This window comes from Bombus fervidus, chromosome 12 (assembly GCF_041682495.2).
Source record: "Bombus fervidus isolate BK054 chromosome 12, iyBomFerv1, whole genome shotgun sequence".
NCBI classification, from domain to species: domain Eukaryota; kingdom Metazoa; phylum Arthropoda; class Insecta; order Hymenoptera; family Apidae; genus Bombus; species Bombus fervidus.
Window position 1 is genome coordinate 7,756,047 of NC_091528.1, and position 13,636 is coordinate 7,769,682.

General features: G+C 32.8%; 3 protein-coding genes across 4 annotated transcripts; 2 read left to right on the forward strand and 1 right to left on the reverse strand.

Moving 5' to 3' along the window:
* The first annotated feature begins 123 nt into the window (after positions 1–123).
* On the forward strand, positions 124–1,380 carry Prosbeta3 (proteasome subunit beta type-3). Its single transcript, XM_072013843.1, has 3 exons — positions 124–282; positions 570–1,135; positions 1,218–1,380. Exons 1-3 carry the CDS (start codon positions 280–282, stop codon positions 1,264–1,266), a joined length of 618 nt encoding a protein of 205 aa, XP_071869944.1. The 5' UTR covers positions 124–279; the 3' UTR covers positions 1,267–1,380.
* A 59-nt stretch (positions 1,381–1,439) lies between these two features.
* On the forward strand, positions 1,440–2,474 carry LOC139992711 (uncharacterized). Its single transcript, XM_072013842.1, has 2 exons — positions 1,440–1,635; positions 1,721–2,474. The coding sequence occupies exons 1-2, from the start codon at positions 1,581–1,583 to the stop codon at positions 2,362–2,364; spliced, it is 699 nt and encodes a 232-aa protein (XP_071869943.1). The 5' UTR covers positions 1,440–1,580; the 3' UTR covers positions 2,365–2,474.
* An 87-nt stretch (positions 2,475–2,561) lies between these two features.
* LOC139992703 (facilitated trehalose transporter Tret1) lies at positions 2,562–11,886 on the reverse strand. Of its 2 annotated transcripts, XM_072013833.1 has the most exons (4): positions 11,595–11,719; positions 9,097–9,911; positions 4,622–4,935; positions 2,562–4,546 (listed from the first exon to the last, which is right to left on the reverse strand). In XM_072013833.1, the coding sequence occupies exons 2-4, from the start codon at positions 9,114–9,116 to the stop codon at positions 3,255–3,257; spliced, it is 1,626 nt and encodes a 541-aa protein (XP_071869934.1). In that variant the 5' UTR covers positions 9,117–9,911; positions 11,595–11,719; the 3' UTR covers positions 2,562–3,254. The 2 variants fall into 2 exon arrangements, with proteins under 2 accessions (XP_071869934.1, XP_071869933.1); XM_072013832.1 differs by lacking the exon at positions 9,097–9,911 and having other exon boundaries at positions 11,595–11,886.
* Positions 11,887–13,636: the final 1,750 nt, after the last annotated feature.

Here is a 13,636-nt window from a genome sequence, read left to right on the forward strand (position 1 = left end):
CTGACTTTCCCGCATATTTTTTAAAAATATGTATATAATATCAAGAAATTCTATTAAATATAATATGAGTCTAAATACGAATACTGTATGTTATTAGTGATCATTAAACAAAGTGAGTTATGTAAATTTATGTTTATAACTTACAACGAAAAAGAAAATCGAAGTTCTATACATTATATGTTTCGTGACATAAGTTGCGCTTAGAATATAGACCTTCAGGGTACATCTTGAAGTAAAATCGCATTTAATTGTTGGTGAATTCTTCGGAACCTTCTAAAAATGGTAATTTTTCGTATATTAAATTCTTGGCACATCTCTTTGATTTTTTAAAATGTTGGTTACTGTCATACTCTAATATTTTAAAATAATATAAAGTAAAAAAGAGGTTATGTTGCTGTCAAATACGTTAATGACATTGCACGTTTTATAAACTATGCTAAAGCGATATAACTATGTTATAATTGAAATTTTATTTTATTAGTTAGTTAAAAATTTGAATTAATTGAAACAAATTATAAAATAAGATAAATTTACCTATCAAAATTTTATTTGTTTGTGATTCTTTTCAGAGTATTTTAGCTTATAATGGTGGAGCTATCATAGCAATGAAAGGCAAGAATTGTGTAGCAATAGCTGCTGATCGCAGATTTGGTATTCAAGCACAGACTATAACATGTGATTTTCAAAAGATCTTTGAAATGGGATCTCACTTATATCTTAGCCTTCCTGGTCTTGCCACCGATACTCAAACTGTAATGGAAAAGTTAAGATTTAGATTAAATCTTTATGAGTTGAAGGAAAATAGAAAGATACATCCTAAAACATTTGCATCAATGGTATCAAATTTATTATATGAGAGAAGATTTGGACCTTATTTTGTAGAGCCTGTCATTGCTGGATTAAGTCCTGTTACTTATGAACCATTTATTTGTAATGTGGATTTGATAGGATGTATAAGTCCATCAAATGATTTTGTGGTTGGTGGAACATGTAGTGAGCAGCTATATGGAATGTGTGAATCACTTTATGAGCCAGATATGGAACCAGATGATCTTTTTGAAACAATCAGTCAAGCATTGGTAAATGCATGTGACAGAGATGCAATATCTGGTTGGGGTGCTATTGTTTACATAATGTAGGTTATTTTAATCTCTATGTTTTTCTTCCTTTCTTTTTTATTTTAAGATACTAAGATATCAATTAATTTTTGATTACAGAGAAAAAGATAAAGTTACAACCAGGACTATTAAGACACGAATGGATTAAAATACTTTTGAATACATGTTTGTGTTGTATACCAATATAAAATCTTTTATTAAGAAGTACATATATTGTTTAAATAAATTAATGATTTTCAATAAACAAAATGTAAAATCTGAATTTTGTTATTTCTTATTCTATGCATTTATAATTATTTGTTTTGTCCACATTGGTAACAGTTCCTATTCGTGTACGCCACCATATTTCCTTTTAAATAAATGAGGTTATGTTCTGGATCGGTCAGTACCTCAGCTTGATACATACAATATTAATATTTTAATTTTGCTTCCGTTTATAAAAATATGTAAAAACGAATTACAATGGCTGTTAGCAGATTGTGTGCAGCATTTCGACAAATAACAATAAAGGGAGAAAGTATGTAAAGTATATGATTTTTATATACAATTTTATATTGCAGAGAAGATAACCTAATACAAAACATAACTATGGATTATTTTAGGTAATATTATCGCGAGATATTACTCTTCCCACATGTTAAAAGGATGCAATAATACCTTGAATTTTTCTAAAAATGCATTATTTGTAACTCCTTCAAACGTGCATATTAGATTTATACCAAAAACACTTGATATAGATTTTAGAAATCCAGACAGTACTACTAAAAAAAATATATATGAAATACCATTATCAAGATATATACCATCAATGGAAGAACCTTTAATAAAACAGCCTATTAAGCAGGATTTACCATTAACAAATACATCTTTTGAACTTCCTACAACAGAAAATATTTTAGAAAAATTAGCTGTACGTTTAATAGTAATTAGAAGAAAAAAGATGAAGAGACATAAAAGAAGGAAACTACGTAAAAGAATGAAGTTTGCATGGGCAAAGATAAGAGCAAATCGTAATATAGCAAAGGAAAAAGTATTTCAAGCAGAATTAATTGCACAAATTAAAGAAGCCCACATGTTCAATGCTAAAAAATATGTTGAAGAAAAACTTGCAATTTTGGATAAAGAAATATTTCCAAAAACATTTAGAGGTGAAATATTACCTGAAGACATGATTAGGAAATTGATACAAGAAAAAATAAACAAAAAAATGAGAAAACGTAATAGACCACGTTTAACACTTGATTAAATATATATATTGGACACATAATTGTTTATCACTATAGAAATAAATAATATGCTTTGATTCTCTACACTATGTAGATATGCAAAATAAATTTTTAATGTTTAAAAATTGAAGAGTGTATTATTTTTTTGGAGAGACAGGACAGCGTTTGTAACATTAGGATCATAGAGGTAGAATATGACTCTAAACTACACAATAAATATATTAAAAATGTTTAATTTAACTTATAGTTTGCATTGTTGGAACTTGGGTACATTGTCACACCATGTTTGTTTACAAATGTTTCTTACATAGCTTGTTAACTGTATATTATCTTCTCGTCACATATATACAAATATTATAATACTATAACAATAATAAATAGCACCTTTCGTATTTTGTGCGCATATTAAAACATCTGTAAAGCATGTACATATTTTGTCTCCTTTCTTCCCTCTGTTCGTTTTTTGACGAGTAGATTTGATCCTGTCAATAACTCTTACAAAAATATATCTTATTACTACTATTTCATTTAAAAAATTATGTAGTATTTAAATTACCTGAATATTTTATCAATAAATAGATATGGTCGCAAATTAAAATTATCTTACTTAAAAATGAAAAATAAAATATCAGGATATCGATAATTGAAGTCTTAATATGATTTAATAGATCTTCATTGATTTTTGAAGTCTTTTGATCACATTACCAGTTCCGATGTCTTGTTACAAGACGAATATATATATATATAATACCATTTTTCTGTTGTTTAAATTAAAACTACTCTTTAATAATAATATAAGAATTAATTTTGATTAGTAATAATAAAACATAGCCATGTAACTTTTGTGTTTGTTCAATGGAAGACAGATTCGTTAATTTATGTCTATTAAAATGTTGACTATGCGAGTAATTCAAGGCAATATCTGACCCTTTTTCGCTTCTAACATCTTTGGCTTATGTCTACTTATACTTCCGGTTCTTAAGTCATCGTTTCTTCCGGAAAAATAATCTTCTATTTCTTGAAGCGTTTTACCTTTAGTTTCGGGAAGACACAGATAAAAGTATATTGTGCCGAATAAAGATATGCAACCGTAAAGAATAAAAGTACCGTGCCGAGTAATTGAGCTAGCTAAAAACGGATACGTTTTAACTACTGTAAAGATAAAAGAGTGGGCTGCCATTGTAGTCAAACCTCCGATAATACCGCGTACTTGTGTTGGATACACTTCGCCTATCATTACCCAAGGAATAACAAGGAAACCAAGAGTGCAAGTTATAGTGTATGAAAATATACATAAAACAGGAAACCAAGTAGCAATAAGTTGAAAATTATTCGCAATCCAGTAGTTTCTTAACCACATATATCCACCTAATCCTATCATGGAAAGTCCACAACCAATGGAAGAAACCATCGTGAGAGGTCTTCGTCCACATTTTTTACATAAAATACAAGCGACAATGGTTGATACTAATCTAACTATCCCGAGAATTACTGCAGCTAAGTACTTGTTTAACGTTGCCCCTGAATCTTGGAAGATTTCAACGGCATAAAAAGTTATAACGTTTGTACCTGACCATTGGTATATTAAAAAATATAAAAATAGCAAAGTAAATGGTTTAACGGCATTAGGTTTTAACAGAGCGTTGACTATCTCACGAAATCCTGTTAATCGCTTGATATTGTTCTTATTTGAAAAATTGATAAGTGTCTCCATTTCTTGATTAATATTACATGTACTACCACGAAACTGTTGTAATGCTTCGCGTGCTTTGTCAGGTCTACTACGAGACATAAGATACGACGGTGTCTCAGGAAATAGAAACATCAACAGTAAAGCGGCAAGAGGTAAAATCCCACTAACAGCTGCACAGATGTTCCACGTAAGTACGCTTCCTAATAAATACTCGATTAGAACACCAGTGCTGACCCCGATACTTGCAAAAGCGGTCAACATTCCTCGTAGATGGGGTTGAGTCACTTCTCCCGTGTAGACGCGAGCTGGAGCACCAACCATGCCCGATCCAAGTCCTACGAAGAATCTTCCAGCGTATATCATATGAATGTCAGTTGCAAATGCAATTAATATCCACCCAAGTAATGCAGGAATCTCTGTGATAATGAGAGATAGTTTCCTTCCAAGTACATCCATCATGTATCCAGACATCAAACATCCGATGGGAGTTCCAATAGAAGACATACTAGCTGTAGGGAAAGCATAGTTTGTTATAATCATGATCATACGATTTTACGATTCTTAATTAAATGATATTAATTTACCGATCCATGATTCCTCGGATGAACCTTCGACGATGGGAATGGTGCTATTTGGTTCTTGAAGTTGTGGGAGAGCGATGGCAGAGAAACCAAAGGTCATACCAGTGTTGATAGTCCCAAGTTGTGCTACCACTGCTGCCAGAACTTGCCTGACAACGCTCCCATTAACATTACGACCATTTTCTGGATCACTGCTTGCACTGTTTGTCGCTAGCATAGGTTGTACATCTTCCAAACGATTGGATGACTGAATTTTTGGAAGTATCTTTGACTCCATCAAGGATGACTTCTCTGAGTTTTGGATGTCACCATTTTTTCTGCAATAAATAATTCATTTTGTATTAATATCCGCCTCGTTAAATATTTACGTGAAATGAGATTACCTACACGATATAAATTTATATAATAAAATAGACAAATAGTTTTAATTTATTTGCATTTGTAAACATTTGGATCGAACTAAAATAAAACACGCAGTGATAGATATACTTTTCTGTATGTAACACAACGTATCCAGTTTAGTTATTTATCCATGGGCTGAGAGATAATTAGTTTTACCCGATAGAGATAAAGCGTGCGTCACATATGAAACTGTATATCGGTATTTACTTGAGAATCACCTTTTTGAAGAAAATAAAAGATGCATATATTCATGCATCCATTGAAAATTAATCTTTTCTGCATTAATGAACTCTTGTTATCGCGTATAAGATACATACGTAGTAGTAATACTCGAGATAACTCGAAAATTTGGCACTGCTTTCACGTTACTAAAATAAAGTACGACCTAAATTTTGCTAGCAGCTAGAAATCGATTTATGAATTATTTCTACGAACACCATCGTGTACTTTGTAATTTAACAAAGAGCAAATCTCGTATACAATTATAATAGCCTTGATAAAGTTCGAAGTGACTAAATAGCTGACGTGAATATTTAATGGCGAAAATTTTCTGTGGCCTGTGAACGAACTTAAAGGAGTAGGTCGATGTAATTAAGACCATCAAATCGGCAGAATGACGGAATTAACAAAGAGAACTTTGTGATATGTTGCTACGAATAGCACGCACTGGCATAGTGGTATCTTCTTTGTTTGACAATTTCTAGAACATTAGCGAAGATGATGACAGTAAGACGGTTGTTTAGAGCAGATTACGAACCAACGTTAACACGAGTTATCGATAAGCGATTTTTTAAATCGGTTCAACTTCGAAAATACTCGTAGAAGTAGAACGCATACGAAGTTGAAAATTTCATTAACTTTAAAACTGAACATTTTCTTGTCGTTGATTGAAATTGCATTTTTTTCTGACCACAGCTACTAGCAATTATATTAGTGCTATCGCGGATAAGAGTATGCATAGGCACATGCTTGTATATTCTGTTATAGTACACGCACATATATATTCGGTTATCTTTACACACGATAGTGTAACAATAAATTAGCCGATTGTATCACAAATCGGCAGTTTTGAATTGGAAAAATATTTTGGTCAAATATGTGGGTACTTCATTATGCGCAGAATTAATAGAAAGGAGAAGTATTGTTCATAGAAAATTATAATAAACAGGCTACGAATTTTTATGCAAATTTACATCTTTATGAATATAATTTAATAAACCTATTATATTTTCGATATTTTACATATTTTTCTATATTATGCATATTTTCTGTACTTCTGCGTAATCAAATTTCCCGTAAATACATAAAAATCTGCAGTCTAATGATACACAAGTATTGAATATTATTCAACGCGATTTTCCATTTGGCAAAGTAAGATTGCGCGAAAAAATGATTGCGTAATTATTTAGCTACTTGATCCGTACTTTTCATATTTTTACATTAGATTTTCTTTCACAGTTTTGTAATGCAAATTATTTTAAAGATTCTGTACATTTGTACGCTCGTTGGAAACAAGCGGAGAACATACTTAACGTGACGCGAGCAACGCGAATGGTGCAACGATAAGCGCACGTTAATGATAAATATCACTGGTGAGATTGCTTTCACATGCAGATTTGTTATTAATAAAACACAGCTGGATGCAATGTTTGCAATGTACTCGTGTATAATCACGGCTTCGTTTCTACATGCTTGTATAATACAGATCCGATCTTTGTTTATTCGTGCGCGGAAACGCTGACAGATATCAAAAGAGTATAAAACGATACAAACAATATAAAATAGTTTTTCACGATTAGATATCCTTCACTTGTATGTATTCTGATACTCTTCGAATCAGAAAATAGTCGTATATGTAGAATGTTTACTGAAAGAAACACAGCCAAAAAGAGCGTTTGAATTCATCGACGATCTTTTAAACTCGGCCTTGATTTTTATTTGTCGGCCTACATATTTTTTCGAGGAAAAAGAGAACAATAAAATGCACGTGTTTGTTCATGGAAGCTTTCGAAGGCAAACATTAAATTTACACATCAAATTTAAAACGTTCCTCTCCGACTTGTCCTCGCTGTCTATCGCGTACACTCAGTCGGGAGAGACTCACAAATTTTGGCACACTCGGACGGAATTATTTCTGTCCACGCGTTACACGAAAGGGTTCAAGTGTAGAGTGTGTACTCTGAACACAATCGTGTTCTGGTTGGTGTATATTAATAGATCACTTACATCATGTGTTCGACAACGGAAAACAATAGGGACCAACGCCGCGGAAAATCGAACGGCGGAAATTCAATTTGTGACGGGAAGAAGTGAATTAATCGAACACCTAGTACACACGATTACAATTAGTCAACGATTGCTTCTCATCCGCAAGTTTAGTGATGCAAACGAGATTGTATTGCCTACTACTACTACTACTACTACTACTACTACTACTACTACTACTACTACTACCACGCAATCACACAGACGTACATATCGATAATTGCGATGATGATGGATTATCAAAAATACAAGACAAATATATCAAAAACGAGATTTGACAATCGAGGTCTATCAATCAACCAGTCAAACATTGTCGTTAAATACCTTCTTAAACCTCTCTATTGAATATGGTCGTATTGGTGCAAACAAAATTCCAGAAAATACTCGGGAGTACCATGAATTCTATTCTATATCAAAGTATACAGGAATTAACGTTTATGACTTACGGAACTAAATGAGTCGAATGGATTAGAAACGTTGCTTTGTTCGCTACAACTAAGGTGTAAAATTTTAACAAAGCACCGAAGATGTCGAATTGTGCGGCAAATGCATGTATAAGGAATGTAAAGCTTCAGTCATAAAAATTCTAGGCTTTCTCCAAAATAAATCACCTTTTATGTCTAAAATTACTATGAGAAATTACAAATTGATGGTTTTAATATTAGTTATGAACTCTAGTTCATTCAGATTTTCTGTAGAAAATATTTCACAGAGAAATAAGTATTGTTATATGGTCATCAATACCACTACTTAATGGTGCATATTAATAAGGTAATTATGTTAAGCCGCGGTAAATAGTCTCGATCGTTATTTGTTCGTAGCGTGTCAAATAGGAAGATCCTTCACCTAGAAAATTATCGATTGTAATTAATTATTGTTATCACAACCGAAAATGGACGTTCACGTGACGTACTCGAGAGCTTAATTTGCGTAAGAACACTGTGCAGTGAAAGAATGACTTTCATCGCTCGTCAATAATTGATGACTAATGGAGACGGATTAAAAAAGTAGCAGAATTACGAAGAAAATAAAATGTGGTTCAATTTCCTCACGTGGTCGTTATTGCTTGTCTTTTACGGCGAGTCGTTAATGTAACTAATTTTCTAGACTATCCGACAAGAGCGGCGGTTGAACATATTTTGTAAATTATACTTATAAATATTTTGTTGAAATCAGAAAAGGATCTGTAAAAATTACAACGAATTGCACAAGAGAAAGAAAAACGTGCGTCACGTTACAATCAGTCAATTATGATAAACAGTGAGAAAGCCAGGCTAACTTCCAACTGTAAGATTCTGATGAAAATTATACTAAATCATTGAAGAAAAAGACGAAATATACGCGTTACGATAAACAGTGTCAAGCTCAAAGGAATTTACAACTAGAATAGCTTAGTCAACATGTTTACGTACTATGGGAAATTTCAATGTGCGAAAGGTTATAGAATGCATCTAATACGCAAAAATATCCAAAGTACTATAGTATTTAAGAGATTAAATAAAATATTTAACGTTTGTCCTTTTAACTCTGCTCACGAGAGAGAGGATTTGAATAAATCTTCGTAGTTTAGTAATTATTACTGAAAAATTAAATGAAAAATTCGGCTCTTTTGAAAGTTGGTGGGGAAAGCAAATTATAATTACCTAAAGTAGATTTAGTGATATACATAATTACAATTGTCCGAGGTCAAACAATTAACACAAATTCTGCGTTATGTGTGATGGTAGGGCCAGGACATTGTGCAAGTAAAAGATGTAAAACAAATGTGGCACAAACGCGTATATGTACTTATATATTATGTATACACTTACTCTGCTATGGTGTTCGTCATATTGATCTTCGGTTGTCGTTTGTCCCAAACGGAACGATTTTAAAGTAAAATAAAATATGTACAAGTTATATATCACAGTCTATTAATCACAATGATATGCTTGCTACGAAAGGAAATTCGCGCATTGTTTTTCCTCCTTTCTTTTCTCTCTTCCTCCTTTTGTTTTCTTCCCGTCTTTGTTTCCTCTTTTGTTTCTCTGTTTAAACCAGTTAGATTTCGTCACCTTTAACGAAGTATCACGAAATTACGTAGCGTTTTCCGGAACAATTTTCGTTCTCTCAAGAAATTCTTGATACGCCAATTATTCGCCCTATCTCGTAGAATCCCACTTGTATCTTTTTCCATGGACAATATATGTACATTGATGATCGTGATTGTTTCTGCTTTTCTTCTTTCTTTGACGTTGATTTCTTCTTGCGTTAGGAAATTTTGTTAGCGAAAATCGTAATCAAGCAAAAAAAAAAAAAAAAAAGAGGAGAAAGAGGAAATCACAACGAATAGAAGTAGAAAAACACTCGTGTAGAAATTGCAGGAACGAAAAAGAAATTACTTTTATTCATCCCTTCTTGGACGACGCGCGCAAAGCGAATGTACTCGCGACAACTGCCGGTAAAGCTTTATATAAGCAAAAGCGACCGACCTTTTGGTTGGTCGAGTTCCCGCTGACCTGCGCAGTAGAAAGACGCGCGAATTTTGTCCGCGCGCACATGCGTCCTTCGAGCCGCCGCGTGCTCGTGAAAATTTCTTGAAAAAATGAAACTCGATCCAATTTATCACATCAATGCAGAAAATTCGCTAAAAAAAAAAATACTTTTATTGATATACCAATCAAAAGCTATTAAATAGAATTAAGGAGTGTACTACAAATTTTGAGGCAAAATATTCTGAAAAATTGTAAAAAATATTGCAAGAGTTATAAATAGTATTAAAGATTCTAGAAAGATATACTTGATAAAAAATTGCTAAAAATCACTTGAACGAATGCTAATTCTACCACTGTTATTCTGATTGTATTTTCAGGTATTACTTGCTAATAATAATATGGAAATTGGATGTGGAATTTCAATTTACCACAAACAACATGTTCATATTGACTGAGTGTAAAAATAAAATATTACTAACAGGTCTGTCAGATGAGAAAAAAAGGACATGTTAAATTCTGATTTCTTTCCGAATCGAAAGTATACTCTGTAAAGCGCAATCTACATTCGTATCGATAAGAACAATCGCGAGGATTTGATCATTTGTTTATCTGAGAAAAATAGGACCGTATCGCTCGTCGCTTCTAGAACTCGTGACTGAATTTGTCATGATCGTTGTTTGTGAATTATGATATTGATGTCTCCTCCGCATGGAGCTAAATGTGCAAAATGAGATAACGGATAAGCAGAAATTCTTTTTTGGCACGTTTTCGTAAAGTTGCTCTCACCAAGAGATAAAATCTTTTCATAAAATCTCGAGGAACAATATTTAGATATCAAACAACATTAAAAACTAACTTGTTATTTTATCGCAAACATGATGGTTAGAGAAATACATTCGTCTGCATCATGTCTGCACGTCGTGTCGTAAGAACAGAAAATTTTCGTAATAGAATGCAGATTGAAGAAAATACGAATAAGAATGATATTGTATTCACTTTTCTTATATTTTAAGTTTTTTTCTAATTTTATATCATCTATATTTTGGTTTATTTTCGTACGATGACGAATCGTACATACAATAAAACATACTATAAAACGTGGTCACACATAAAGATAAGCTAGCCGAATAGTTCATCTTATACAAATACTATAATCACAGAGCATGACGTTTTTACCAATAGACAAATAGTCAGGCTTTTATATAATTCTTTATCGAAGATAGCTTTATACATACTCTACATTCTAACTATGCATTTATAATCTGAAGCTCAGCGCGTGTCTTCATTCATATCTTTCAAACAATTCCTTTAAGCAACGATTTTACTGAAGATAATTCAAGATACCAAAAGCCTGATAACGAAACTGCATCGATTTCCTCTTGACACAAAAATGATATCTACCTTCTCAACTTTTAATCCATGAAACTACTATATAAATCATCAATAAAAATTCTTACAACACTCGAGATAATTAAACCGTGAAAGGTTAATCACACAAGAAGTTACACTAAACACGATTAATTTAAACCTTCTCCCTTCAAATTAAAATGAGTATTCCAGAGAAGGAAAATATTCGTAATCGTGACGAATTTTACGTGAAAACATACCCACCGGTCTTTAAAAGTTCCCAATGGGCTGTTTTCAAGCTAGAACCATAATTAGACAATTACCGACCATAACACCGATCGGTTCACCTAGTGGACATGGAGAATGGTCGAACGAACCAGTTAGATCATCGATTGAAGAGAACACACGGTCAACCTCGAATTTATCTGATCTTTTTACCTTTCAAAAATGCATCGATGAAAGAATGTTCTCGTAAAGTAAGTACTTACTTGCTGAGAGACATACACTCGTCTGTAAATGTCTCGTAATTCCGGTTCCTGGACATGTTGACGAAGGACTGAACACGTTTGTCGGTTGTTGCGGTCGATTAAATTATTCTCGGTGGGTTATCGAGCCTGCTGTCACGAGTTTTCTCATATCAAGCTGCAGTCATGTGCCTCTTACGTCTTTTCTATCTTGTTTTATTTAATTTCGCTTATTTTCATGCCGGGAGTAACATCTTTGTTCAACTAGGCACGTTAGACAGTGCGAGAAAATGATCCATCTATCTACCCTTTTCGTTGATCTTCGGCGATCCTATGAAATCGTGGATAATTCATGTCGAAATAATATTCCATTAGAATTAAAAATCATTTTTTAAATAAAATTTTCTATACAAAAATGTATCTTTCTACACGCTATGAATTTTCTAAGCATTCAACAACTTTTCCACTGTGACAAGTCGGTACTGTTATTGGATCATAAATGCGCTCTTATCTACGATGTCGATAACGCACTATTGTCGGAAATAGATTATATATTTTTTACATAAATTTAATCGAAATTCTTGCCATGGAATCGTAGCAATATTTCTGGTTTCTCTCGCGTTTCATTGAATTAATTTTCTTATTCTCCGGCAAGAGGTCACTTGCAATCTCGAAAACAACCATTCTTTTTATGTAAGAAGATTTGTAAATAACTAATTTTTAGTAAAGTTGAAAGAAGAATCACTATGCATCGAAATCGAAATCATTATTGATCTTCTGTCGTAAACACTTGAAAATTATTTCAAGAATGAAACAAGCTACAAGACACGAAAAAATTTAGAGGAATTCGGAAATTAATTTACCTGCGACAATGTTTGACGGATTTTCACACTGATCTTGTACTTGTTTGTGTACCGAGAGGAAAAAACGTGCCAGAATGAATTCCTGAACGGACGGCAGCGATGCTTCTTATTTGACTCTCGTTGCGATACCTTTTGCATCGAATGAAAATAATATGAGATCATGTGGAATTAATATTCAGACACCGCGTTCAGATTAAAGCATGTTGCACAATCCTTCGTGTTCTGCAACGATGCACAACGTCTATGTCCTTCTAGGTTACTTGCATAATTCTAAAAAAAAAAACAAATGATCGGAGAAAATACATCAACCGTATCGATGCGTGGTCGCTGCTTCTTCGCCAAGCAAACAAAGTTTTTCTCGAAGAAAAAGATATTTCCCTTAGTGAAATTTTTCATAAAGAAAATAGAAACTTCATTGTTAACTACCTTTTAAATTTTAAGAACTACATACATACATATGTATGTATAAAACGGGAAATTCTGCTTTTGGATTTTCTCCTTTTTTCTTAAATTAAAATACTGAGAAGTAGAGATGATCAATATCTATGGATTTATCTATATCGATCGTTTTGATTGCGTAATTATTCAACTAAAAATGCAGGAACCTTGATATTATACACTAAGAAATTAAATTTGCAAATAATTCCAGACACATGCTTCAAAATAATATTACTTCTTTAAGTCTTGTACTTGCGATTTCCCATTTACTTTCTGGCAAATACATGTGTATATCTCACCGAAGATGTGATATTTACACAGAACGCTTAAAGAATGAATAATTAAAACATAAAAATATGTATGTACATATTCAACTAACTCTGCAACATTCTGTTTTTGCACATGCAGATATTTATTTGCATGAAATCATATCTAGAAAAAACGAGAAATTTATGCAAATAACTCAGATATCACTGAAGATAAAGACTAAAAGTGTAGGGGTCCTGACTTCAAGAGACGAATTATTAAGGACACTACTTTGGCAGGTTCCCAACAGCTGGAGAAACATTCAAACATTGATGAAATCGACGCAATTGATCGATTGATTCGCAATTTTCTTGATTTACGATTCCGCCAAGCTTATAAATTATGTAATATCGCATCGAAAATGAGATCGAATCCGAATTGGTCTTCGATCGATCGACCTGAATTCATTTTCACATACGTGCATCGCGAACTTTACTGATGGAGTTTGCTCGAGCAACG

Coding starts and splice junctions, on each gene's coding strand:
- Prosbeta3 (XM_072013843.1), top strand. Junction 1,136..1,217: donor GGTGCTATTGTTTACATAAT/GTAGGTTATTTT, acceptor TTTTGATTACAG/AGAAAAAGATAAAGTTACAA.
- LOC139992711 (XM_072013842.1), top strand. CDS start 1,581: ATGGCTGTTAGCAGATTGTGTGCAGCATTTCGACAAATAACAATAAAG. Junction 1,636..1,720: donor AATAACAATAAAGGGAGAAA/GTATGTAAAGTA, acceptor GGATTATTTTAG/GTAATATTATCGCGAGATAT.
- LOC139992703 (XM_072013832.1), bottom strand. CDS start 11,650: ATGTCCAGGAACCGGAATTACGAGACATTTACAGACGAGTGTATGTCT. Junction 4,936..11,594: donor GAGTGTATGTCTCTCAGCAA/GTAAGTACTTAC, acceptor TATTTATTGCAG/AAAAAATGGTGACATCCAAA. Junction 4,547..4,621: donor ATCCGAGGAATCATGGATCG/GTAAATTAATAT, acceptor CTTTCCCTACAG/CTAGTATGTCTTCTATTGGA.